Below are 27,698 nucleotides of genomic sequence, written 5' to 3'. Positions count from 1 at the left end.
CTTATGAGAATCTGGCATCCTGCTATTTTTTGTCCTTTACTGTCTTGATCACAAAGACGCAGTGATTCTTTACAAGCAAAAGGTTTTATTGATCCACAACGATCAGAACCATGACATTCTGTGACATCACTGAACACAACAGCAATGTTTGATATTTTCACCACTGTGAAAATGAACAACACCAAAACTTGTGAAAACAAAGGGCATGTCTCAACAGACAAGAAATGGCACAAAGACTTTTTTTTTATCTCAATCCTCAAAACGATGCAACAAATGTGGCTCACAAGGGAGGAATGTTTATTTTTAAAGGCACTTTCTGCCTCATACACTTTGCCAACACACACATTTTAATGTAAAACATGTAAAGTAAAAAGTCACCTGGCAGATTACACATTTGCTGTTGTAGTTTATTGGTGTTATTCCTCTTTAATGTGTACAGTACAGAAATAACAGCAAGTCAATAATTTAACTAAATTAGCTGGATGTCTGCTGACATTAAATAATATGGCTAATATCCAGTATGTTACTTAATCAAATAAAACAGAAAGAGCCGGTATGTTTCTGACTTTCTGTTGACAGTTGAAGGGTTTCAGTCTCTTGCTGTTCCCTAGAAAAATAATCTTATGAATTTCCAGCTGTAATTGTCCAAAATTCAAGTGTACAATCAGTGGAGTGGCCTCGGTGTGAGCACGGGTTAATTATCCAATTGCTTATTTGTCACGCTAACCTCATACAGGAGACTTCAAACAGGACTGAAAGATTGCTTTGGCAAGAAAAACAGAAAATTATTACTTTTGCTCACGTCTGAACAGAACATGAAAAGAAGCATGTTGCGTAGAAGCACGACGTCAGTGAATGAGATATTCCCGGAATGAGCTCGGGAGCTGCATTCCGATTTATACATTCATCAGACCTAGGCAATGTGTAGCTGCTGTGTTTGCTGATATATTTTAACTTACCCCACTAACATCAGTTTTAGCTCTAGTCCCTATACGACACAGTAAAAAGCAAACAGGCTGAACGCCATAAGTGTCCATAGCGGATCCAAACTGTCTTCGTACCTCCGCACACGGCGCTGTTGATCTGTTTGCATATAGTAAGTGCCAGGCGGCTGGCACAGGCAGCAGTGTGGATGGGTGATAAATGAATCTTGATAACCCTGTGAAATGTGCAGTTAAATAGACGCAGGGGCTTCCAGCACAGTCATCTCTACGTTTCAGGGTTCTTCCCTCACTCAGACGTACACACTTGCCATCAGTGGCCTCAAAAGTTCTCGTAGAGTTACAGCAACAGTAAACCGCTCGGTGAGAGAGGTCGCACACAAAGCTTCCACAGTACAACCACCGCGTTTGGTGCAGCTGTACATCACAGGTATTATGGTTCTTCTGGTTGAATCAGATGGCTATTACTCGACCCACCCCTACACTCTTATTCGTTAAACAGCCTCAACGTGTATTTCATCTGACAATGAATCATAATATTTGATGTCACACAAATAAAACAATTCTTTCGTGCCGCTCTCAGTGGCAACAAATGATTGCGAGCTCGCCAGCACGTCCAGTTTTTGTGAGCGTGTCCACTGACATTTGCCACAATGGGACAGGGTTATGGGTAAAACCGTCGGGGGAGCTGGCCCAGCCCATTGCTGCACCCGCAGGTTTTTGAGTGGGCGGGGACTTGTCATTTTGCCACGGTGATAAAAATGTCCATCAGCGTACGCTTTGACCAGCAGTCTTCACATGTCGGAGACCTCAGACTCCTCAGGCTCTGGGTCCTTCAAGGCATCGTTTGTCACAGTAACCAAGTTGGCATTTGAACGTGTGTCCATGGCAGAGTGCATTATGGGTAGCCACACGTCGTCCATGTTTGGCATCACAAATATTTTCTGTGGGAGGCAGAATAACAAGTAAAGTAATTTCAACGAGAAAAGGGAAGGAGGGACACTGACATTTATTCACAGGCTATTGTGAATGTGTGGAGCAAGAACCATTGATTATAATATAATATAAAAGTCACATTAGATTATGTCTTAACAAGAACTGGAGAAAAAGACCTGATTTACATCATCGACTGTACATCCAGCCCAACACTGTTATGTCTGGACACTGGTTTGGCATTTGTTGAAAGCCAGATGTACACACTCAACCACAACTGACACCCATGCATGCTGCAACATAGTATTTTACTGGAGGCCTGGTTGAGGAGGGGGGGGTGCATAATGTTAAGCCTCAGAGGAGTCAGGCAGGGATAAATGCAGATGTGCGGTAGATCTGACAGGGACACTTTGCTGCAGCAGTTTGCAGCTGTGCCTCAGGGTCGTTATCTAGGAGCGGGCGTATCATTACTTTGGTCTATATTAGAGGGGTGGGAAAGCCACAGGCACATTGTTTTAAGTGCGTGGAGGTGGGCAGCCATAAATCAATCCCAGTTCTCTTTTATATCCTAAATTGTAACGTAGGGGGAGATTCTCTTTGTCCTCGAGTAAACTTTCAACTTCTTTGTGAGGTCTTTCCGAAGCTTCTAAAGTGTACGATGGAATACGGCATCACCTCATAACTATGTTAACATTATTTTTGACCAAACATCAGCATGCACACGGTCCGATCTTCCCACTGCCTACCTGGAACTCCTGATTCAGCTTCTTCTCTATCCAGTCAGTCACGTGAACGAGCGTGACCTCCCTCTCTCCCAGCTTGGGCCGCGCTTTCAGCTCCAGGTGAGGCGGACTCCGGAAACCATACCTGGCAGCCACGAGGAAACATTCATGGGAAAAGTTATATAATCTCATACAAGCTGAATTAGTATATTAAGAGTAACGTACGAAATGTTACTATTTCTTTAATACTATAGTATTTTTTTGTTGATTATTGCCTCTTTTTTCTTTTGAGAGGCATAAGGAGGTGAAAGTGTTCAGAAGCAGGGAACAAAATGAAATATCAGAAAATATATAAATAAAGTTGGTTAATAGAAATATATGTTTTCTTTCAATCATCAGATTTTTCTTCGTGGCGCTTTAGGGGTCCTCACTTCCCGGTCAGGAACATCTGCTGTACATGCTGTCGACGGTTTCATAATTAAGCTTTTGTGCCAGCTCACAGGGCTTATTTAATTATTTAATATTCCACGTCTATAATGAGAATACATGCAGTGCACCTTTGACCTCTTTCTCTTCAATGTTAAGTATATTTATCTCAGCAGTGATTAAAACATTTTTTTTCTTTCATTGCCTGCATGTCTAAATTTGCCCAGCAGAGTGCGCAGTTTTATTTCTCTCTCCCCAGGATTCCCACACATTCACAGAGTACATCCCTCACTCTTCAATGTACTCCTCCCTAGAAGTAAACGTACCATATCCTGTCTGTGGGGGGAGGTGGGATGTTGACAGCCAGCGTCCCGCGGCACTCCTGCACCTCCACGGTGAGCAGCAGGGGCGTGTTGGACACCTCCTCCATCTTCTTCTTGATGAACTCCGTCTCTGTGGCCTTCTGGAAGTACTTCGACTTGGCTATCTTGTCCACGAAGCGCATGATCTTGCTGGGCCTGTGGCCTCCCACATAGCTACGTGAGCAGAGGGATGGAAACGGAGGAGGTGAGGAGGCAAGGAGTGAGTCAGATTCATAATTTATTCATAGCAACATCTCTTGCCACTCAGCACCCACAACTGAAAGAGAGGAGGGGGTTGTGTGACTGTGTGTTACATTAAGTCAGCACCAAGCTTTTAAACGTGTGGGACTGAGTGGGTGGGTGGACAGAAAGAGCAGACCATTCTACTTCAACACATCAGTGTGATTTTATTTCCGCACGTTTTCCATTCAGATACGTGCTGATGTTGAAAAGACACATTTGCTCACCCCTCGCCTCCGGGCAGAATAGGTTTGTCGCTGACGAGTTCCTGGGGATCCTCCTCATCCGATGAGCCAGCGCTCGACGACTCCTCATCGCTGTCTGCCAGACAGTATGTCCTCGGCCTGAGCCTGTCTCACACACACACACACACACACACACATATGAACACACACTCCTTGCTGCAAAATCAGGCCCCAATGGTTTTGCACAGAACCACTAAGAATCAAAACAAATTCCTATTAAAAACATCCCGACTGATATAAATGACAATCGAGAACACAATGTATTGTTTGAGTGACCCATGTGGGCATCTATTTTCAAACTCACCAGTTATTAGACAGATCCACAGTAAGTGTCCAGAGAGAGGGTAAGCACACAAAGATAAGAGAGGAAAAGGCAAAAGAAAAATGGTTGAAGCTTTGAAAAAAACAGATGTGACATCTAATATTGCTCAAGTTCAAATCTGTCCATTTAGCTCAGGGCTGTTTTGGTCAAGAGAATCATTCAAACATCATATTTTAGTGCCGTCACTGAGAATGTACAGTACTATAAGACAATAACAATAACCATGGAGGGGTTAAAACCCTGTAAGACATCTTTTTTAAATCAGGCTCAGTTTTATAGGCTGCATTATATACAATTTACTGAATGTAACCATTCTTTCCCGTGCTCCCCAAGTCCCTCGCCCTCCTTCCCCAGTCGGGCCAGGTTCATCTTGGTCTCCAGTGTCATGAGGAACGAGCCTGTGTAGGACAGCTCCAGATCAAACCACAGACCTGGATGGAAAATGAGAGGTGACACAGAGATATAAATATAAATATATATTGAGTTATATATATAGATTTTCGAAATAAAAATACAAAAGAATGACAAACTCTGAAGGATAAAGTTTCTGTGAATAAACAAGGATCTCCTGCTTGGGGTCCGACTCCCCTGCAGAGCTGCCAGGAAGGAGACCTATCTGATAATGTCAGCTCCAGAGCAGCGCTGCCTCCTCACTTCCTGTGTACGCATCACGACGGGAGAATCGATCAGATTTTGATCCCCCTGCTGTTTGAATGAATCCTGCCCCCCCCCCCCCCCCCACCCCCACCCCACAGCTGATCATTATTTCTCTGCCTCCTCGCTCCTTCCTCCTCTTCATTTTCCACTCTCCATAAACACTCAGTGATTTGATTGTGTGTGTCAGCAGCGTCACAGAGAAGCTAAATGCCAGTATTAAATCAGGTCATGTTGGACAGTGTCTCCTTGTCTCTGTCTGGAACAAGAGACACAGGGGAAAGAGACAGACTCGTGAATTTTAGAGGAGGCAACGTATCCAGACCACTCACATAACCACATGTATACTTCTACATAGAACTATCATTATTATTATTATTATTATTACTACAGTATATCCGATGAGGAACTTATGTTTTCACCCCAGAACCCATTCAATTTTGTGGTGGATCCAGAAAAAAGGGGAGGATCACTTTCTTTTACATTATGAGATACGGCTTTTTAAATTCTCTTTACATTTTCACCAATTTCCAAGGGAATCATTCACAGATCTTGATGAAAAAAGGCAGATTCAAGGGACTGATTTCCATGAGAGTGTGCAAAGAAAAGGGTGTACAACACCTCTCCCCCAATCCCCCGAGTTGGGATTTGCTCCAGCAGGTATAGAAAATGGATGGATGTTTAATTGGGTTACACCACACCACTACTATACATTAGATATTTACTTTATCTGTTTGTCTGATGTGTGTGTACCCATAATTTTGTATTTCATCTCATGTCACGTGAACAGGAAAATTTGCATATATTTATACACAAATCTGTATTTACTGGAAATATGTTTTTAGTAACCCCCCCTGTACAATGAATATAAAAGAGGAAAAAACATAAAACAATAAAGAATTGTCACAAAAAAATCATGACAAGTTATTAAATATTAAGGTATATGTATAAGCAGTGAATCATATGAGCCCTGTTTGGTTCATGCAGGTTTACAGTGCAGCACTTCTTCCTCAGGACTCATTATGCACTGCTGATCAACTGCTGATGCTTCGTGGGTATATATCTGTGGGTGTGGAGGTTCAGACAGAACACATTAATGAGCATCGCAGCCATGAAATGCGGCTGACGGGAGAATGACTCATGACCGGCTCCCACAAGTGAAAAGAAACAGGTAAAGCCTTTTCTCCGACGTCCTTAAACACGACGTCAAAGTGGACAAAGCCATCTTAAGACAAATCCAGAATATGAAGTGTGCAGATATGGAAACCTGCACATTACATAGATAATCATTTCAGAAACCAGTACCACACAACCTGTCCCTCTTCTTTTCCCCCTTCATACACTTCTTATGTCTCACTTTCTCTCCAAACCAGCCGCCTCCATAAAAATTCATATGCTCTACATCTCTGTATAGTCTCCGTGTGCTGGACCAGTCCCTTTGTTGGGGCGCAAGGCAGGCGGCGGTGAGTCAGTGCCTCAGTAATGGATGAGGGGGACCCAAGACGTGAAGTTTAATTACTGTGGCTTAATAGAGCGAGGCGTGCAGAGCGGCCAGACGCCAGAGGAGAGAGGGGGAACGGGTGGATGGGGGAAAATGTCCAGATCCAGAAAGATGAAGATGTGTTGGGAAAGGAGGCAGATGGATAGATTGAGACGGAAAAAAATGTGGGAGCATGTCTTGCTACATTGTCAGAGAAGCAATATATAAACAGCCCTAGGTTAAAAAGAAGGATGGAGGAAAAATAATAAATCTCTATAGCAGACCACCAGGATAGTCTGTGAAAAGCATGATGTAAGAGGTGTAGTTTCTCCTCCTACCTTGGTGGTCCACTGAGGGTTTGGACGCTTGGAGAATCTTGGGGATGGAGAAGCCCATGTCCAGCTCTGTCAAAGTCAACTCATTCATTACGTACGGCAGCTGAAACACAGGAGACACAACTGAGACGTGAATACAGACGACAGAGACACACAGTTATGGCTTGAACTGACCGTACTGGGAATTCATTATAGCTAGTATAATTCATTCTAGCATCAGTACCCACCCTGATTTTACTGAGCTTCATTTGGATCTTTTTGGAGACCACGTTGGCCCAGTACTTCTCTCCCAGGAAGTCCCAAAACATCCTCCCCAGGAAAGCATTGACCCAGGCCTCAGGCTCCACAGTCTCTTCTGAACTCCTGTGTAACTGAAGGAGACACATACAGGTGTGTACTGCAGCTTTTCTTGACATTATTGGTTTAGGTCATGTATGATAACAGCGTATATAAAGCTTGGGCTTCATTTAGGTATCTCTATATATCACTGCAGACGTCTGCAGGCCTGGAGGTGTGGCACTCCATTGCACGTACCCTCTTTGCTGGGTCGTGTGCCCATGTCTTTTCAGCCTTTCCTCGGGCTCATACCTTTTTGGTAGTTTTGGGGCTGCTTTCAGGGCTGTTTGCGGGGCTGTCAGTGGCAGTCGGGCTCCTCTGTGGTGCCTGGGGGTTGACGTATTTGGCCATGTAGACATTATAGTCCAACAGCATCTTCTGCTTCACCCCTCCGGTGAAGCCACAGGAGGGAGCCGTGGAGGAGGAGGCGGTGTCTCTGTGACGCAACTGTGGGAGCTCCTCCACGCTTTCCCGGCTGCTTCTCCTGCCGTCGGCCTCCGGGCCTCCGCCAGACTGGGTGCTGCTGCTGCGGCTGTGGGAGGTCAGGAGGGCTAAAAGCACAGAGGGGGTGGGGGGTAGCAGGATGAGAAAAGTAAAGGAAGGTTAAAGGTTCAGTGTGTAGATTCAGGTGAAAAAGATCCATTGGCAGAAATTGAATCTAAAGGGTTAGGGTGAGGTGAGGGGTATTCAGCTGCAACATACAACGTCACCACTAGATATCACTAAATTCTACACACTGAACCTTTAATGTGATATAATTCGGCATCAACAATCACTTCAATCGATGCCTGATAATTTGCAAAACGTGAAAGCAATGCACTTTGTGTTTTTGGATAGCTGGCATCTAATCCCCTTTGTATTCATTTCTCAGTGCAACACTCTGAATCATTATGCTTTACAGAGTATGTCACGCAGCATCCTGTGATTCCCATTAGCTCTGAAATAGTCATTTTCAACATGACTGCTGTGCGCATCCACAAAAAAGCTCGATGCTCAAATCATCTTCCCAGTAATCCTGTTCACCCTGCACTGCTTTTTATCACTGGACCCACACAGTGCCAGTGTTTTCCTTTGAATTGGCCCTTATCCTCGCAGGCTTATGCTCCACAGTGGAGACCAGTGCTATAATATGCTGCCTCTCTGTGCATGTAATCCTGCTGACCCATTCACACTCATCTGTTCGCTCCGTTGAGGAGATTGCCGGTCCCTAAGCTGAGGCTTATGCACAGATCTGATGGTTGTGCAGTTACAAACTCAAGAGAATAGATATTCTGACTGTGGAGAGCGATGTGTGTCTGTGGAATTTAAGTGTGTGTGTGTGTGTGTGACGGATTCACCCATTTACAGTACTGTTTGAATCTTGATGTGTGATAATACATATGCACATATATCAGTCACAAGCTCACCACTCTTGCAGATGCTAGGCAGACCGCCACCTCTCCCATCTGACTTGGTGCGGGACGCCATGAGAAATCTCCGGAACCACTCCTCCTTTTCCCGGCCCGTCCTCCCAAACAGGTAGATTGTCAGATCCCATCCTCCAGAAGCCGGTTTCTTGGATTCCTCTGTTGATGTCGATCCTTCCGCTTTCTCGCCTTTGTCTGTCCTTTCGAGCTTCTCACCCTGCGCTGTTGATTTGTCCTCCCCAGCTTCAGACCTCTCTCCCTGGGCCTTGGACATGAAGTCCTCCTGCTTGGCCAACTCAATGCAAATAGGGTACTTTTTATTCCAAACTCTCTTCCTAGCCAAGCTCTGGGGCATCAGGTAGATCTATGGGGGCAAACAGAGCGAGTTCAAACAAATGCATGAAGATGATGATGTTACGTTTTCTATTGTTGTTCTTCTTCTTAGGTTAGTAAAATGACAATATTTAAATGGCAGTCCAACATCAACACTTTGTAGAGCACAGTAAAACTATACATGTGTGGCACACTTGCTCCAGGGTGTGAAAAGGCAGCAACTGAGGGTTTGAAATGTTCTTAACATTTCAACCAAAACACACATTACTAGCAAGTGCAGATGACTCATATATTATGTCTTCATATTTATTTAACCCTAAGCTCCATTAGTCTTTGATCGTAAATGTGAGAGTATGTCCTGTTTTTTTCAAAATGATAGTAGTCTTTTTTTATTTATAGTTATTTATTATCAAGAAACTAAAAATGAAGCCTCAATTATATTTATTTGTGATAAGGGTTTGATTACGAAATCTTTTTTTTTGATGGATACATTATTTGTTGCCTAAAATCAGCCTCCAAAAATGCACATTGGTCGGGTCTACTATTGGATATCATGTGGCATAAATTCTTGCACGACATGAACTAATTTGAGCGATAGATGTGGCCTTTCCTGAAGTATTAGCTGTGTTAGCTGGGCGTTGTACTCACGTGGGATGGGAGAGACATTGAATCTTTATAAGCAGTTAAAAATGCACGTTCAGAAAAACCTTAAGTTGATCGGAAAAAAAGGAAAATCCAGCTTCTCTAAATGCAGGTAACAATCGAGAGTATCAATTCAGAGTAGAATGACCTTTGCTCCATAACACACTGACATGAGAAATGTCTTCTTACTGTCCTGCCGTCAGATATGCAAAACCATTGAGTCAGCGCACCATTACACAACACACAGGGTCAGTGACCTGTGATATTCACTCCATGTTTATACACAGTGACTCTGAAAATAAGTAGCTTTGTCACAGAACATGACTTATTAGCATGAACATGCACTCAGGCAAAGGCAAATGTGAGGGGACGTATGCTTAATGTCACCATCTCTTTAGCTTATCATCAAGAAGTCAAATACGCTGGACACACACACACACTTCACAGATTAATATCCTCTTTATCTCTTATGTCGACATCTCTCTACACCCAAGACCAACCTTGCTGTCGGTCAGGTCATAGATCTTCTGGCTGATGTAGGTGACGTCAGGTTTAGGCTCATTGTGTGCGGCACGGCGGGAGATGTTCCGGTTTGGCTTGGACAGACGCAAGACGGAGCCCTCTAGACGGACGTAAACAGAGTGGGTCAGGGTGGCATGGTACATCTCCGGGTCATAGTTGTGGATCTCATTCATCCAGCCCTGAGAGATTGTAGGATGGAGGAGGGAAAGAGTTTTCATTACCGAAGCAAACATTTGCTGCCAAAGCACAGACACACACCAGACCCTCTGTACAACATCGTTAACACCTTACACAACAAACTCAGCAGAGCGCACACTTCCATCAAGGCCCAACTAGATCTGGGGGGTTTAATGGATCTGCACTAAAATGCACACTCTCATAAATATCAGTCCCCTAAACAAGCCGGATTTTTTTCATCAAGATCCATCAATTAGTCTCTAAGAAGAATAGTTGGAAAATTCTCAAAATGTTAAAGAAAGTGAAAAAAAATATATCCTGGAACTGCCCCCTCATCCGGATCCACACCACAATTTAAAGGGTTCTGAACCCCTACACACAAAGGAAAAAATGACCTCCTTGGCAGAGGTAAAGATAAACGTAGGACATCTGAACACCCAAGTCTTTGCTGATCATCAAAAGAGGGAGGGCATGAAGAGGACGATGAAAGTTTGTCCACTCTGGTGTTAGCCCCTCCCCCCCCCCCACTCGTCTGCTCTCGGGTCTGTTGTTCATATTTGAATATCATGTTTTGTACGACTGCAGTCAGAGCTCCTCTTTTGGAACAGCTGTGCCGTGTAGCCATGAGGCTCTCCTAGACAACATCCCCACAAAGGCACACACACAACTACACATGCTTATATAACTCCCTCAAACTGCTAAACATTACAGAGTGAGGTGCGGTAAGGGTGAAAATATGGTGCTGCTCTCATCTGATAGTTTGATTCAAAATGTGGCCATAACAGGAGGAGAAGTGTAATGAAACCTCAGCATGTTGCTGCTGGTCCCCATGAGGCCGTAGAGTTTAATTCTTCTACCTTGTCAGTCCCAGTGGATGCTCGGTGAGCAGAGCCAATTCAATTGCAGCAAGAGGGGAAATTTCACATGGTGTGAAAGGGTGATACAATTACAGAGCAGAGAACTTATACTTCAAAGATGCAAAAGAAAAACTCATTGCTGGATGAAAACTATAATTTAGTATACAGTTAGAGTGTTAAAAGTTAAAAGCCTTAAAACAACATCCATGCTTTTTCTCACCTTGAATATTCCTGGTTCTTTTATATCCAACTGGGCCACGTTCCAGTGTCCTATCCCCCCCCTCCCTCTTCTCGTGCCTGATGAGGAGCGGCGAGGAGAGGACAGCCAGAGGACCAGTAAGGCCAACATGAACCCGGCTGCTATCCCATGCACCACTGCAGATACACAGGGTGGCATAGGAAGGACTAAGTACAAGTACAACAACTGTGTTAAGAAGAGGAGTCCAGTCACAGGCACAGTGTCCAACTCCTCCTCCGCTTTCTCCTCCTCCTCGGCATCGAGTTCGCTGCACAAAACAGTGCTACCAGCATGGGGATGTCGGGACCGTGCACATTCCCCATCTGGTGTCTCAGTACCAGCATTTAACTCAAAGTCTTCACTGTACAGTTCACAGAAGTCCTCATCCTCCTGTCGAGCAACCAGAGCTGACATAGAGCAGCGACCCAGAGTGAGAGACGGAGACTTGTGGAAAGTGGACGAGGAGGCCTGCGTGGGGCCTGGAGATGGGAAGGAGAAAAAAACTGAGTCTGGGCCTTTGCCTGTGGGTGTCTCGTCCTCTTCTTCTCCTTCTGTCCCTTCCTCCTCCTTGATGCTGTAGTTGCTTGTACCTTCTGCATGTCCATTTACTGCCGTCACTGTGCTCAGCTCGGACGCACTGGAGGAGAGAAATTTTGCGCGATGAGCGGCGCTTCCACCTGTTCCCACGCCAGACTCATCTCCAATAATCTTACTAAAAAGCTGCAGGGGGTCTGACATCACCTCTGACAGACGCCGCTTGGTGTCTTCTATCCTGGCCTCCACCTCTTGGACCTTGAAGAAAGACCTACCATCTGGGGACATGATTGGGGAAGAAGGGGCTGTTTTGGAGTCTCCACCTGCTTTAGTCACAATGACGGGGCTGGAGGAGAGACGGGGCTGGGAGAACTGCTTGAAGAGCTGCATGTTGCGGGGTGGAGGCCGATGGGATGGCTGAGTTTGCTGCGGTTGCTGATGAAGAAAGTGATGAAGAGGACCCTCTTGATGTTCGGCCTTTGAAGTGTCCGTGGATAGAGACTTAACAAAAGATTTCATTAAGTGCCGGTGCCGTGCTTGGGGTGGTGTGACAGTGGTGGCAGTTGTGGATTCTCGAGATTCAACGTCATTGGACAAAGACCTGACCAGGCTGAGAAAAGGCTTGGAGGACGACAGCGCTGCTGACTTACAAGGGGAGGAGGCGCCGGAGCTTGTGGATGGAGGATTAGCTGTGGGTCGGTCTGAGGGCCAGGAGGAGCTGGTAGGTGGGCTGGAGCTCAGGTGGGAGTGGGTGGAGGTGGGGATAATAGTCATGGCTGCAGAGGGTGTGTGTGGCTGAGGGTCGGAGGGTTGCACAGACAGGGTAATGGATGAAACAGGGAGCACAGCAGCTCCAGAGCAGGCTTCTGCTACTGTGGCTTCAAACTGAAGCTCCTCTTTTGCCTCCAGGCCCGTGGTGACAGACTGGTCATCAGGCCCTGAGGCTTCTGGGCCTTGCAGTCCGTCTGCCCCATCCACCTCAAAGTTAGCTCCAACTGGTGCCCCGTAAAGCTCCTCTTCCTCATCGTCCTCCTCCTTCCCCAGGGCAGAGAAGTGGATGGTGATGGTGTCACGAGAGAGGGAGCGCTGCACCTGCAGCTTGGGTCCAGGGGCGTGACGAGGGGGAGGGGTGTCAGCATGCTGGCCACTTCCCCTGCTGCTGCTGCCCTGACTGCTCATCACCACCCTGCACAGGGCTCACAGCCTGGGAGAGACAGATGAAGACAGAAGCAATTCACAGTTAATAACAACAGAAACAGATAAACACTGATTTGAAACATCAGAGCAGGGAAGGAGGTTGAGAAACTGTAGTGCAAATCAACAACGTCACTGCACACACGCACACACACACACACACACACACAAACACACACACACACACACACAAACACACACACTCTAGGACAGAGGAGAACACACTCTATCTATGCTAATGTGAGTGGACTGGACAGGTATGTCCACGCTCCCCGATCCATTAGCTCTCGCCTGTAGCTGACAGACTGACTCACTCTCAGGCCTGGCCTTTCTCTGTCTTGCCTGCACCCATACTTATTCACTTATTCACCCCCACTATGGCAACATGATTAATGGGTTACCTCTGAACATACACGGCCTGAGGAGGAGGGCCATCAACATTTCAGATAACTCCATCCTCCACAGGGCGCAGACGGCAGATGACTAAATGCCGTGTGGTGGTGCACAGGAAAGTCGGCTACAACAGTGGATTCATGGACATTTATTCTTCTCTATATGAACTTAAACATGCTTTAATTGATTTCTTTTAACCACTGAAACCACATCACTGACACGAGCTGCTTTCTAGCTCATAGGAGCAGTAAAGTCAGTATAGTATAGTCAGCAGGGTTGTGGCAATTAAACCAAAACAATGTGCGGAAAGATGCTACAGTGCTCTGTAGAGATGAAGCAGACTGCTGAGTCTGGTGACAGTTTCATGAGGGTTTCGTCATTGTTAGCAATGTCCTTAACATTAAACATAGTGATTTAGCCCATAGTCTGAATATAAATATTGATTGTTGATTGGGATTTAATATGATGTGGTTATAATGTTTTGAGACTGTAAATGTGACAAATGGAGCGACGCCTACGAGCTAGTTCAGGCAGCCAACTCGAGCTGCGCTGCTCCAGTCATGTGACATGTATCATGTGACATACCTCACTCTCCCAATCATCCACCTATAGGTTCCGACGGGGGCGGGGTTACAAGTATCACTAACTCGTCACTCCCATCATATCATGTAATCCTATCGGGGGGAGTGATTAAGTCGGAGCCTAAACGCCAAACACTAACCTGTTTTACTGTTGCAATAAACGTTTGAACGTGGAGTTCAGTTGTCTGACTGAAATAGCTTTAAATGAATATATAAATCGAAAAAGTGGAGCTATAAACAAAAATGCCTGCATGTTATTTCTTATATTATTACTCATTTATATCTATTGCTTAAGCATTGTTGTGATAATGCCCATTGTATTAGTTGTCGCTGTCTTTGAGTATTTAAATTGTATATATTACCATGGTGTAACTGTCATATGTTGTGTAATGTCTGTGCCGAATTGGACCCTAAAAACATAAACATGTGCATACATGTGACAAAGCTTCCTTCCCCCAGCCGAGCCTGACAACATGCAGGAGATAATCACACAACAAAGAAGCTGTTCAGCTTCACTGATCAGAAGAGCGAAGTGTGTCTGGTTCAGCCTCAACAAAGCAGAACCAAAGTCATTCATCATGCGGGGATTTCACTGAACGAGGCCTCATGCTGTTTCATCATCCCTGGTTAGTATTATCAAACACACACATACACACACACACACATTTACACACAGTCTGCTTAGTTTTTTCATCTTCAGCTGTGAAGGCCAGACAGAGGGAACAACAAAAGTGGTTAGCACATGTGATTGTCTGTGTTTCTGAGAAAGCCTCAGCGCCCCTTGGGGCTCTCTGGTTGGCACCGCAGCTCCAGACGTTGTATTTGCTGCGATTGAATAACAGAGCATTTGACTATCCTAGGCAGCCATTCACTCGGCTCTGCTACAATGGGGTTTAGTCTGTGTCATTTTGAGAATAAGTGCGTGGTGGTGAAGTGAAATTCACTTAAAGTCATCAGAATGGCAACGGATGGAGAGAGAGAAAATGGGGAGGATGACACAACGAAATTGATGGAGAGGAGAGGGTAAATAAAAGAGTGGGGAGACAGAGTCATTTAGATGCAAGTGGTTGTTGTTGTCATTTAAGCGGATCGAGATATTGTGGAGGTCGACAGGGTGATCAGAGAGATGGTTCCAAGTCAGCTTCGAGGAGGAAGCAGTCAAACAGAGAGAGAGGAGAGGAGAGGAGAGGAGAGGAGAGGAGAGGAGAGGAGAGGAGAGGAGAGGAGAGGAGAGGAGGAGTCTGGCACAGAGACAAGACTCATCCAATTAATCAAAGCGAGCAGGGCCACTCTAATCAGCTAAAGCCAGCACCATGGGAGACAAGAGAGAAGGGGAGGGAGGTTAAAAGCAGCCGGGTGAAAGAATAATATGAGAAGGTGAACAGACAGAAAAGACAAAGGGAGCAAAGTAAGCAAGGGAACATGAAGAGAAAAGCTGAAAAACGGCACAGAAAACCTGTGCACTGAGTGACTTCTATGTTAAAAATGTTTTAGTTGTATAATCCAAAATATTTCCTCCTCCACATCTAAAATCCCTCCCCACCCAATTGTCCTGCTTCATCTCGAAATACACCGACACCATTAACGTTTACTCGTCTCCTTGAAGAAAACACATAAGGAAGGAGGAGTGGTGGAGAGAGGGAAGCTCAGAGCGAGAGATGGAGATGTATTAATGGTCCAGAGTTTGTGCCGCCTTCAGCATCTTGTCTCTCTCTTCCCTGAGCTGAAAGAACTGAAAAAATTACTAATTTACTCTATTTCCCTTACTCTATTAATTGATTCAACAACCCCAGCAAAAACCAAGCATTCTCTACAGTTTCATTATATTTTATCATTTTCTTCTAGTTCCATCACAGCTATAACCCCATCAGCTGACACACTGGGCCTGACAGATGCTGCAGCAGATTTCATGTGACTACTCTTCAGTCTCGTTCTTTCCTTTTCTTTGACAGACACTAACCTGCTTTCCCTTCTCCTCTCTCTGCATTTGATGGACGGACGGATTCTGAACTGTCACACATCCTGACAAATATCCCCCTGCCCCAAGGAGGCGTGTGGAGTGGGAGGGATGAGTGTGTGTGTGTGAGAGTGTATGTGTGTGTGGGTCCTCTTTCATAACCTGTGAGGACCCACTGTCCTTACACAGGGGTCCCACGACAGCAGAGACTGCGGATAGACTTGAACATTAAGGGATTATTGTTGAAATATGCTTATTCACGTCCAAGAGGCAACAGCCAGGCAGCGCCCAGTTACCTTAGCTTAGCAGAAAGACTGGGAGCAGAGGCAAACAGCTAGCCTGGCTGGCTCTGACCAAAAGTAACAATCTGTCTGCCAACATCTCTCAAATACAAAAAAAATCTGTTTGCTGTTTTACAGACGCAATTATTCCTTGGCCAGATTAAGTTGCAGAGGGTCTGACTGTGTCTACTGACCGTGTTGCTGTACTTACTTTGTTGTATTCAATAAAAATCTGATACTACTTAACACCTCTTTAAACAACAGTGTGCTGATGTAATTGGATGCATCAGCAGGTGTCGCGGACAACTTCGACATGACGTCCGCTGAGGAGGGAGGTTAACTGAGCACGGAGAATATCCATTCCACAGAACAAATGAAAAAGGAAAACGTGGAAACGAAATGAGGGCTGGCGTCAGGAGCATGGTGAGCGGATGACTGCGTGGAAAATGGGGCAGGAGGCAAAACGGAGAGCAAGTCGAGTAAAAAGCGAGTCAGCGAGGCAATAAAAAGGGGGAGGGTGACAGGGGGAAGATAGATTGGGCGAGACAGTGAGATGGGAGATGAACGCAGGGAGAGGAAGAGGCTGATGGAGCAGTCGATTGTCACTAACAGCCCCAAGACACATACATGCATAGAATCTTGAGTTTTCTCACTATCAAGTGCACACACACACACACGTATGCACAAAAGAAATGAACCCGAGGTCCCATGATGCATGGAGCTGCCTGGATGCAAACAAACTGAGACAGAGAGAGGGAGAAGGATGGAGTCAGGTAATGAGCAAAGAAGGAATCACACGTAACAAACACACCCCAGAGTTTTCTACATGCTCCACTGTTCTCTCAAGGGAGCGCAGGTCCCAGGCATCACCAGCCCCCTGGTAACACCACACACACGTAAACAGGCGGATATACTACACTTTACAGCAGATAATGGAATTGAATATATATAGGTCAGAGTGAGTGAGAAACTAATAGTGTCACCGGTTGTTGTAAATGAAAAAAGGATGAGACAAGACAAGAGAAAAGACGAGGGGCACTGGAGACAGAACGGCTTAATGCAGACGGAGAGATGGCTGGATCGTCATCACCACACCAACACAAGACATCTTAACAAAAGATCTACCCTTTGTCTCCACACTACAGCTGTTAAGGAAACTCTGACCTGACTCAGACAGGGAGGGACCAACAGGAGCAGCAGTTCTTAAAATAGACCCAGGTGGGTGGGGGTGACATGGGTGGGTGGGGCTTAGTCCCCTAACTCTGGGCTGGCCAGTCAGAGCTCTCGCTGGGGGGACAGATAGTTAGATGGAGGAATAAATGGATTTGTGTGCAGAAAAGAGAGAGAAAGGCCAAAGACAGAGCCTCCGGGGAGATGACTGACTTTCCAGGAAAAAATAAGAAAGGGATGTAAGCACAAAGCTGTGCGCGTGGCTGCTCTTTCCACAGCAGCAAATGCAACACACAAGCCAGTGCACTAACAATTACTTTCATTATCAAGCAGATTTTTTCTATAAATTAATATATCAATCACTTAGTTTACAAATTCACAAAAATGTTTTAAAAAAAGACGGCCCAGCCCAACCTTTCCACCTACCTAGTTCGGACCATCGGACTTGCCAGCTTAGTCTGGACCAAAATAACAGGTGTGAAAGGTGCCTTGGTTCAGACCACATGCCGACATCAGACACACACCCGTCCATTAACCAATTAGTGTCAAGTATAGATAGACGCAGCCTACGTAGGCGGCTCAAATGTTAACAATGTAACAAAGATGAGAACCTTGGTTTGGACCATGCTCCAGACTTTAGATGTGAAAACTCCCTCAGTAAACCAGCGAAAACCTACACTTAGGAATCTGTAAGAGACTGTTGAGGCAGCAAATTATTGCCATTTTGTCCTTGAAATATTTTTGAATGATTAACTAGCCATTTAAATTATTGTCAATTGTTATTTGTCAATTATTCTAGTAAATGAATCAATAATTTCAGTTAGTATCATTATTCATCAAGTATGACAAATTGTCCAGGTTAAAACAGGAAATCCTGTCAAACAGTATATATATCACATTATGTAGCACACAGTTTTTAAGTTAGATCAACCCAACATCGAATAGGAATCTGTAATTTTGACTTAGTGAATTTCACAGCAGCCATCAGCTCTTCCAGAAGGGAACCTCCATCATATTGACCGTAAACACCACTGACTGCCTGACACTCGATATTAATGTGTGATGTGTCAATATGCCTCTTGGTCCAACATCTATTTGAGCAACAGCAACAAACACATGCAACCAAATCTCCAATTGCACTCATGAAAACTGTGCACAGAAATCAACACAATCCTGTTTGAGCTCAGCATGACGAGCTCAGGCAGCATCAGCGGGGAACACTTGTGCCGCGTGTGCTGAGCAACCTCGTCTTAAAGAAGAGGAGGAGAGGGAATAAAGAACAACAATAAAGACAACAGCCAGGGAGCTGCTGTGCTGGATCAAACCGGTTTTCTTCACCTCTTCTCTCTCTCTCTCTCTCGCTCTCTATAACCCAGAATCCACCGACGACACGTCAAACATCAAGCCTCACTGTCGGGTGGTTGCCATGCCAACACTGAAGCTTTCATCTTGTTCTGCACTTATTCCTGCGTTCCTGTTTGGCAGGGAAGCTCCTCCTCACCATACAGCCTTGGTGTCCTAAAGGTTTATGAAGGACAGGGACGGGTTTTCTCTGTGTGTGTGTGTGTGTGTGTGTGTGTGTGTGTGTGTGTGTGTGTGTGTGTGTGTGTGTCTGTGTCTGTGTGTGTGTGTGTGTGTGTGTGTATTTACCCAAAATGCCGCTGAATTGGGAAACACCTTCTCAAATACCTGATCACCTATAACCTTTAATTATGGCTGTCAACATTAATACACTTTCAGCTGGCTTCAAATACTTTGATAAATAACAGATCCGATATCTATATTTGATGCTGACAAATCTATATTTGACAATTTAGAGATCAAAAGATGGATGAATGCACAATCCTGACTGAACACACACAAAAAACTAGTATATTAAGCAATTAATAATCTGTGTAAAAGCTGCTTGACAACCTGCAACCAGCCAGAGGGTTTGGTATTGTTCATAATCCACCCAATTACATGATGAATGGAGGGACGAAGAGAGGGAGACATGGAGAACAGAGACAGGGAAAGAAAGGAAAACATCCCGCGTGGGACTTTTTTACAGACAAAGTTTAATATTAGAAATGTGGCCCATAAGAGTTGGCTGATTTGTAATCAAAGGCCTTAAAATGAAGACAGGGAGAGAATTACCAGTGGCTAATAAGAGATAGTATAATATTTTAAATTAGTATTCGTGGGTTGCTGTGTGAAGTTGCGTTTATCCTTTGGGGAAAACTCTTTTAAATTAAATTTACATTTATGCCCGTACACTGTATTTACCCCAAGCGACTCCTGCTACAATCCCAGCATCAGAACTGTCTGGAAGATCGACATCATTAGAGAAATGTAGGACAGTGAAAGCAGCTTTAAATATCTGATCCATTTTATTTTTCCCCCCACATCTTTGACAGTGATGTGCCCAAACAATAGAGGCATCAGCACACAGACTGAGCAGAATTTGCATATTAGTTACATGGAATAACACGGGGTGGATTTCCATCAGAGGTTCTGTGGAAACGTGTAATCTTCACTGTATTTAACTTTCTGCCTGTGTCTCCCTCAGCCTCTGCAATCCATTTTCATTTTCGTGACATTCTCCAGAAGGGCTGTATGTGAGAATGCAAATGTCTGAGTTACATTACAACAACCCAAAAAATCCAGTTTCTCCTTTTATTATGAGGCTATGTAGTTCCCGGAAACAGCTGGGGGGGGGGGGGGGTAGTTTTTTAGCAAATGTTACCCAAACAGTATATCAGGATATTCTGAGCTGTGGATTAATACAGATTCAATGTTGTGTATTAGTGAGTAAAGAACATGTCACTCAATGCAATTATGAAACTCAATGATATGATTTAATCTGATTTTTTAGACAATAAAGAAGGAATAAGATATTTCAGGGTTTGTCTTACACAGACAATGTGTTAGTCAATTCATTGTTTACTTACAAAAAGAGAAAATATAGACTATAAACTAGACTAATCTGGTACTTCACAGTTCACACACACAACAGGCTTGTGCATTAAAAGTGTAAATTCTGTGTGCAATTCAAATCTCTGTGTGTGATCTAGTCAACAGCGACTTCCTCCTTTCTCTCTAATGTCAATTTCCTGTTTGGCGAGATAAGAAGACAGCACCGCCCATCACCCTCCCTCTCTCTTTAGTGGAAGCACAAACAGGTGTATCCTCTGCAGATTCACTCACAGTATTTCTCCAGCTGCAGCGAATCACTGCTTACAGCACTGCTCAGCTCTGGAGCCGAGTGTGTGCTCTGTCAGTGTGCTTTTATTAAATTCATATCCTGGTGAATAGCTGGTCTCACACACATACACACACACACGGCAGCGTCAGAAGCCATTAGCTGTGACACTTGTGGCTGCTCATCACAGTGACAAAGGCCGCTGGCTGCTCGGCTGGCCTTCTCATTTAGAGTCACTGTTGTGTAGGATAAGGTGCATATGCACAGTATGTGTTTGAATGCAGTAAATACATCAAAACATGATTCCATAGAAAATTCCATCTTTATGCACTTTGCACTTTCTGCAGCATTTAACATTTAGGCTATAATGTAATTGGATTTTGGAGAGTTGCTCCCCCTCAGCAGTAAGAACTGGTTCTCAGATCTGCATCCCAGTTCATCCTAAAGGTGTTGGAACGGGTTGAGGTTTCCCCAAATGTGCACTTAAGTTCCTCCAAAGCAAACAACTTTTTCTTTATGAGTCTCACTTGTACATGTGGGCATTGTTATATTGACAGAGGAGAGGCCATTCCCCAAACTGCTGCCACAATGTTGCTTACATTACTTCACAACTTCACAGAGGAGGCACTTCCCATCATCTTATCATGAAACCAACTGGTTTCAACATTGAAAAGGGGGAAATATCCGATATGTTTGCACCTTCAACTCCTGTCTCGAAAATAAAATGAAACAATGAAAGTGATGCAAGTAGATGTTACAACAGTATTTTAATATTTGTATATTTAAGAAGGAGAAGTTGTGGTTTGACAACAGCTGGCAGAAACATGTTACTTCTCTGAACTGTAGCTGCTTGAGTTGTTGGAACAACACATCATGTATGTTCTCAGGAGGAGCAGGTCGTCCACTAACCTCCAAAATTACCCCAGATTATGTATTATTGGTGTGTTTGTGTGTGTGTGTGTGTGTGTGTGTGTGTGTGTGTGTGTGTGTGTGAGACAAGTTGATTTTTAGTTTAGTTGATTAGGAAGATGGTAAATGCTATGACATGGTATTGTGTGTTGAGCTATAGTGGTTACTGTTCTGAACTTCCTATTGCACCTAACACTTACAGCACTTCTCTAAATTTTGTCTCTCCAAAGTTGTAAAACACACACACACACACACACACACACACACACACACACACACACACACACACACACACACACACACACACACACACACACACACACACACACACACACACACACACACACACACACACACACACACACGTAATGTGGCTCCATAAGGGAGAACACACAACATATATGTGTATACACTGACCCAGCATCTCAAACCAAGAAGGAGCATCTGGGTTGAGTGCTGACTCAGCAGATGCCCTCAAGCTAAATTAATCATAACTCAGAATAATATGTGAACTGCATTTCAACCTGAAAGTTCACAGCCCGAAGCATGAACACACACACACACACACACACACACACACACACACACACACACACACACACACACACACACACACACACACACACACACACACACACACACACACACACACACACACACACGTAAACACAGATGCATGATATAAACACACATCCCATCATATCCACTTTTGTGTGTTTTTTTGTTCATATTGGTTTTTTTATTTCCATTTACTTTTTATTTTTTTACTTCTCTGTGGATCTCCAGTGTTCCAGAACGACGGCCTTGTGACAGCCTCTTTTTAGTCACTCGAACAAAACCTTATTCAGACGGTCCAGCTGCCACTGTTTGCTTTTACCCTCACAGCAATTTGTGTAATTAAGCTGGAGAAAGAGCTCTGGACAACACACACCTTTATATCGGGGACGGAGCCATGCAATGAGGAACAAGGTCAAAGATGTGAATGAGGTCTTGGACTGAGTGAGAGTCGTCGGGATGGAGGGGACACGAGTAAGGAGAGGAGAAGTGAGGCGGGGGAGCAGCCATTCAAGGCCATGGATCAATTTGAGCAATTCCCCCCTCCCAGACACATACACACACGCACACACACAAGGTCAAAGAAGGAGATGAGGAGTCTTACCTTGAGATTCTAGCGGCATTCAATCTCCTCGCGCAACACAACCTGCACTGACACACACAGCACAGCCATGGATCAGGGTCCTAACATGTCTGGGAAAACAGAGACAGACATAAATTTGTTTTAAAGGTGGACATAAAGTGTCTCACTGGCACTTGACACATCTTGTGCTACTGCTACTAGTAACTTTAATTTACAATCCCCAGTTTATCTCCTGGGGATTAACAAGAAGTCAGTCGACAGCTGATATTTATAAAGATAAACTGGACAGACAGCCCCAAAGCAAGAAAGATACTTTGACAAACTTGTGGAGTTCATTGTTGTGCAGTCCTAGGTTTCTTGATTTGTGTTCTTTTCCAGTTATGACTTTCAAACTAGAGAATAAAAGAAGTTCTATTGCATTTATTCTCCGTATGTGTTTTTCAAAGGGTTTAACCTGAGCCAGGTCATAAAAGAAACGATAGCAATCATCACTTCCATGCACTGGTAACGGCTCAGTACTCAGTATCGGCCGATACACAAAGTTTATCGTAATCGTTATCGGGAAAGAAAAAATAGTATTGCAAGATTTCTGCTGGACATGAAACATTATCACTCACTATATCACTGAGCTAAATTCCCCAAGGATTGTCAATCACTTTATTAACATGAGGACACTGGGCAGAGAAGAGAAACAGGCCCACAGTGAGTTATGCCTGGAATAAAGACAGGATTTTGGTGTGATTAAGTGTCACAGGGATGAAAGTGGAAGTGACTGTGGATCTTGTATGACTGTGATGCTTGAGGCCTGTTATTAAAGAGGAGGAATCAGGCGGATGGAGGAGAAGTGGAGTGTTCACAGCAGGCGATGGGATAATGAGCTCAACAGATGCATCAGCCGCCTACAGACAGCAACACTTCCTAGAATAAAACAGTTCCACGTTCCTCAGCTATGGTTGACATTGGGAGGGATGTTGTTCATGTTTCTGTAATTAATAGGGAAATACACACACACTCACACACATTATACTGTGACTATAGCATCCACACAGCTCCATTTAATGTGTCTGCTGTGAGTGGAAGTGAACATTTCTGCAGCTCCTCTGCTTTTCTTTGCATTAAAAACACATTTCAAGCTGCTGCTCTTCCATCTCCATCCGTCCCTTTGTCCTCCACACACCTCAGCCCTGCTCCGTGTCCGACTGAAGGCGGACCGTGATGCCCCTCATCCCTGAAACAGCTGACAGAGAAGACATCGCAAGAAAAATATGAAATAATAATAATCTTACGGTAGTTATCGCATCTTCCTCAGCCGGTTGCTCGCTCTTCATCCAAGCTTCGTATCTGCGTAATGAGGAGGATCCCTGCGTGGTGCGCGTTTATCCGCAGCCCGGAGCCTGCTTGCATGCGGGGGGGACCGGAGCTCGGCGGGTAGCCCGGGGCTGGCCGGCTGTCTGGCGGGTTCTGTGGGCCTGTGCAGCCCGGAGAAGAGTCCGAGCAGCGCTGCAGCGATCAGACGCGACCCTGACTTCACGTCGCACGAATGCACGACATCCGGGCGCGTATTGTTTTGGTGAATGGGAGCTGGTGAGCGCCACACCCCCCTTTACCTCAGCATCCACACGGTGCCTGCAGCCGGAGCAGCCTCTCCTCGGCGTCGGCGATCCGGTGATTCATGTTGGTTTGCGTTTGCAGCAGGAGAGTGTGAAATGCGTCATGGCTGTTGCAGTGCGCGGGTTCCCTTCTCCACAACCCTGCCTCCCTTCGATCCAGGCTGCAGCATCCACACCGATGATCACACACGAAATCAACTCATTAAATCAATCGATCAACCTATAGGTCGATTCCATGTGTTCATAACACTGCAGCCTACACCTGGACCAGCTCCACCAGGTGCCCAGGATTCCCAGTAGCGCAGCACACCCACCCAGAACACAGCCTGTTGGAGTTCATCACGTCAGATTTTTGCGTGGACAGGCTGCCACCTACCGGGCCGAGGCGATTGCGTCAGAGGAATGTGTCAACGTGAGTCTCCACGGAGATCACAGCCACTTCCTCTTCCACCCGATGACGTCTGCAGAGCGTGGTTAGCGCGTCCCCTGTTTTCCTTATGAGACAAGTTTAAAGGGATAGTTCACCCAAAAATGAAAATCCACTAATTATCTACTCACCACTATGTCGATTGAGAGGTGGGTGAATTGTTTGAGTGAAATAAACTTGCCTTTCCTAATTTTCTTTCCTTATATGAAGTTTCACCACGGTCTTTATTCTGTGAGGAAACAGCTCAGCATCTTCTTCCTGAGGATGAAAAACCTGCAGACTGGGAAGGGCATGTGAACTGATGCATGGGTTAACAGCACCACCTTCAGGCCACAGTGGAAACTTGACACAAGTGTTTTTTTGCTGCAAGAAATCAACAGTGGATTCCGCTGACTGGTTGAAAGGAGCCACTGAATCTCTGGAGGACGGAGCTTTCTGTATCTGACCTGGGTGTGATCACCCACTGATGCTCCAGGATGTGAGCAGGATGCTTAACCGGATGTTCAGGTCCCATTTGTGAGCAAAGCCCACTCCTCACCACGGACTCAAGCACCACCTGTTAAAAAAGCCACGACCCCATTAGAGTTCAATTTAAGCCATGCAGGAGTTCTTCAGTATAAAGGGAAAACTAGCATGAAACATTTGGTTGGCATTTTTATTATTTACAATGAAGAAGAGACGAACCCACATAGCAAAATTGTCTTGGCCCAGATTTGGCCCACACCTTACTCTGTCATCCGGCCCACATGCTGCATGGAGTGACGGCATTTGGCCGGTCTGCTCCTGTTTGCCTGATCTGGGCCACAAGTCAACCATTTGCCGCATGTTAACTAAGGATTTTCTTGTGCTATTTGGGCCATATTCACCATTTACCACCACTTTAGGAACACATCCAGATTACACCTTGCTGAGAGCACTGCATGTTTTGAGATATTCTGGCCGCTATTTTACAAGTGGGCCACTTAAGGCTCATAACTATTTTGTGCGTGCCACAAGAGGGTCAGAAGTGTTGCATCATTGCCTGTAGTGGCCACATCTGTATGCTGCCTTATGGGAAACTCCCTTTTTGCATTTGAACCTGCAACATTGCCGTAGGTCATGGATTGTGTTTTAACCCCAAAACCTGTGAGGCCATCCCACCGGCCCTGGGTCAGGGAAGAATAAGTTACATTTTTGGGCAGATCCGGATCAGAGGGCAGATCCAGGAATTTCTTTTCACTTGCTTCAACATTGCGTTATAGGACGTTTTTTTTTTAAACATTATTATAGATTTCCCAGGGAATAACTCATGGATCTTGATCATATTTAGAGGACTGGTATCTATGAGTGCGAGCAATCTGATGCAGCTTCATTGAATTTAAGTAGACTGTTGGGCCTTGGTGGAGGTACGTGCTCTACTGAGTGATATTCTAGTTAATATTTTGATGAGCAAGATGAGCACGATTTTTTTTATAACATTTGTATGAGTAATACTAAAAACAGAGATACAGCAGCTTGTCTGCAATGTGATGTAGGCAGCATGTTGCTCACTGTGTGTGATGATGGATTCATAATCTTTGTGTGTTGTCACTGTCGTGTAACTGCAGGTGTAAAAACAGAAGAAACACAGAAATAGAGAAAAGGTAAAAAAAACAGGTTCAATCATCCCTCATATAAGAGGAGCTTCGCCTTTTGTGAGGTGTCAGTGGCCCTCTCTTCCTCTCAAAAGATATTTAACAGAATGATTCACATCAAAGCACTTGGGGACTCCTGCTGCTAAACTCAAACAGCAGCCAGCCCATCTCCACTCTGACGCTCTAATAACCATCCCTTTATGAAGTTCATAAAACCCACTCCTCACTGCATCACTGCAGATGGTGGGTGAAGCTAATAGCTGGAAAAGTAGCACAGACCACCACCTCACTGCGACTCCTTTGAACTGAAGCATATGCAGATTGAACAGTGGGGGAGCAATATCTATCTGCATGTTTCTGTGTGTGTGTGTGTGTGTGTGTGTGTGTGTGTGTGTGTGTGTGTGTGTGTGTGTGTGTGTGTATACCTGTTTTTGTTGCCTCCTTGGGACCTTTTACATCTTAAATTCTCACCTTGTCAGGACCAGTGAACCTCATGGGGACCAAAGCCTGATCCTAATGAGGTAAAACATAATTTCTGAGATCCTGGTTAAGGTTAGTGGTAAGATGTGTATTGTAGTTTGGTTAAAGTTAGCGTAGGCATGAATTGCTTATGGTTAAAGTAAGGGGTAAAGTTTCGGTAAGGCTGTCCACAATGAATGGAAGCCAATGCAAAACCCTAATAAGGATAGCTGTGCAAACCTGCATGTGTGTGTGTGTGTCTTTGTGAGGACCTTTTTGAACCTAAACCTATGAAGAGAGGATATATTGGGAAGGTTAGGGCATTTTGGCCAGACCTCAGGGTTAGACATTTAGTCTTGATTATTAAGGTTTGAGTAAGGGGCCACGGAATGCATTATACCAATGAGTGTCCTCAATGAGATAGAAGTACAATGTTGTGTGTGCGTATGTGTGTGTGTGTGTGTGTGTGTGTGTGTGTGTGTGTGTGTGTGTGTGTGTGTGTGTGTGTGTGTGTCCTCATACTTATCCCGTCGCAGCAGGGGAGAGACATGAAAGACTTTCTACAGTGTGTATGGTAACAGCACAGTCCTCCGCTCGGTCTAAACAGCAGAAGAGATGACAACCTCATCAGGACACGGTCGAATCCAGACATCATCTCTTCTGTGTGTATCAATCAACACGCTCCTCTACACAAACACACACACATGTGCACACACCTTTCGGGGCAGTTGGCCAATCAGTAGTTTTGACTGAGTAAAAGCCCACAGAAGTGTGTGCATGGCACTTTCTCTTTTCCACACAGGCCTGTCTTTGTTGTGCGTAACCTTTTGATCTAAATGAAAAAAAAAATGGGGGCTTAGGTAGGCCAGTGTGTTTGAGCAGTGAGGTTGTGCTAAAGAGGGTAGAGGGAGGTGAGTTGCCACCTTTTCATCTCAACTCTCCTCTGCTTAGCTTTTTAACGAATGTCAACGCTGATAACAAAGCCTCATTTGCATATCATAATCCCCATCTCTCGACCTTCTGATCAGGTGTACTTGGAAGCACGGCTGTGTTCTTTCAAAAAGAGACAGAGATACAGAG

At 44.9% G+C, this 27,698-nt stretch overlaps 1 protein-coding gene and 1 long non-coding RNA gene across 5 annotated transcripts; one reads left to right on the top strand and one right to left on the bottom strand.

Annotated features, from left to right (window-relative positions):
• Positions 1 to 65: 65 nt before the first annotated feature.
• tex2 (testis expressed 2) lies at positions 66 to 24,590 on the bottom strand. 4 transcript variants are annotated; one of them, XR_004614725.1, is made up of 13 exons: positions 23,796 to 24,500; positions 22,531 to 22,619; positions 11,154 to 12,909; positions 9,878 to 10,078; positions 8,403 to 8,766; positions 7,249 to 7,547; positions 6,888 to 7,031; positions 6,664 to 6,763; positions 4,492 to 4,622; positions 3,852 to 3,968; positions 3,349 to 3,558; positions 2,621 to 2,741; positions 66 to 1,885 (listed from the first exon to the last, which is right to left on the bottom strand). XR_004614725.1 is itself a non-coding variant. In XM_034593775.1 (13 exons), the coding sequence occupies exons 3-13, from the start codon at positions 12,882 to 12,884 to the stop codon at positions 1,736 to 1,738; spliced, it is 3,558 nt and encodes a 1,185-aa protein (XP_034449666.1). In that variant the 5' UTR covers positions 12,885 to 12,909; positions 22,531 to 22,619; positions 23,796 to 24,590; the 3' UTR covers positions 238 to 1,735. The 4 variants fall into 4 exon arrangements, 3 of the variants coding, with proteins under 3 accessions (XP_034449663.1, XP_034449666.1, XP_034449665.1); XM_034593775.1 differs by having other exon boundaries at positions 238 to 1,885; positions 4,502 to 4,622; positions 23,796 to 24,590; XM_034593774.1 differs by having other exon boundaries at positions 1,736 to 1,885; positions 3,852 to 3,974; positions 4,502 to 4,622; positions 22,531 to 22,621; positions 23,798 to 24,590.
• On the top strand, positions 7,661 to 27,698 carry LOC117766627. The gene is made up of 3 exons (XR_004614729.1): positions 7,661 to 7,672; positions 19,212 to 19,217; positions 26,959 to 27,698. It is a non-coding gene; the product is annotated as an uncharacterized LOC117766627 (long non-coding RNA).

The sequence above is a fragment of the Hippoglossus hippoglossus genome, chromosome 8 (assembly GCF_009819705.1).
Source record: "Hippoglossus hippoglossus isolate fHipHip1 chromosome 8, fHipHip1.pri, whole genome shotgun sequence".
Lineage (NCBI taxonomy): Eukaryota > Metazoa > Chordata > Actinopteri > Pleuronectiformes > Pleuronectidae > Hippoglossus > Hippoglossus hippoglossus.
Note: the sequence above shows the minus strand (reverse complement) of the source record. Positions and strands in the feature narration are given on the sequence as shown.

Bases quoted from the DNA above. Each gene is read 5' to 3' on its own strand.
- tex2 (XM_034593774.1), bottom strand. From the start codon at position 12,884: ATGAGCAGTCAGGGCAGCAGCAGCAGGGGAAGTGGCCAGCATGCTGAC. The intron at 10,079-11,153 runs GTGAGAAAAAGC...ACAATCTCTCAG, and splicing joins AAGAACCAGGAATATTCAAG to GGCTGGATGAATGAGATCCA. The intron at 8,767-9,877 runs GTTGGTCTTGGG...TTGCCCCCATAG, and splicing joins ATGACCTGACCGACAGCAAG to ATCTACCTGATGCCCCAGAG.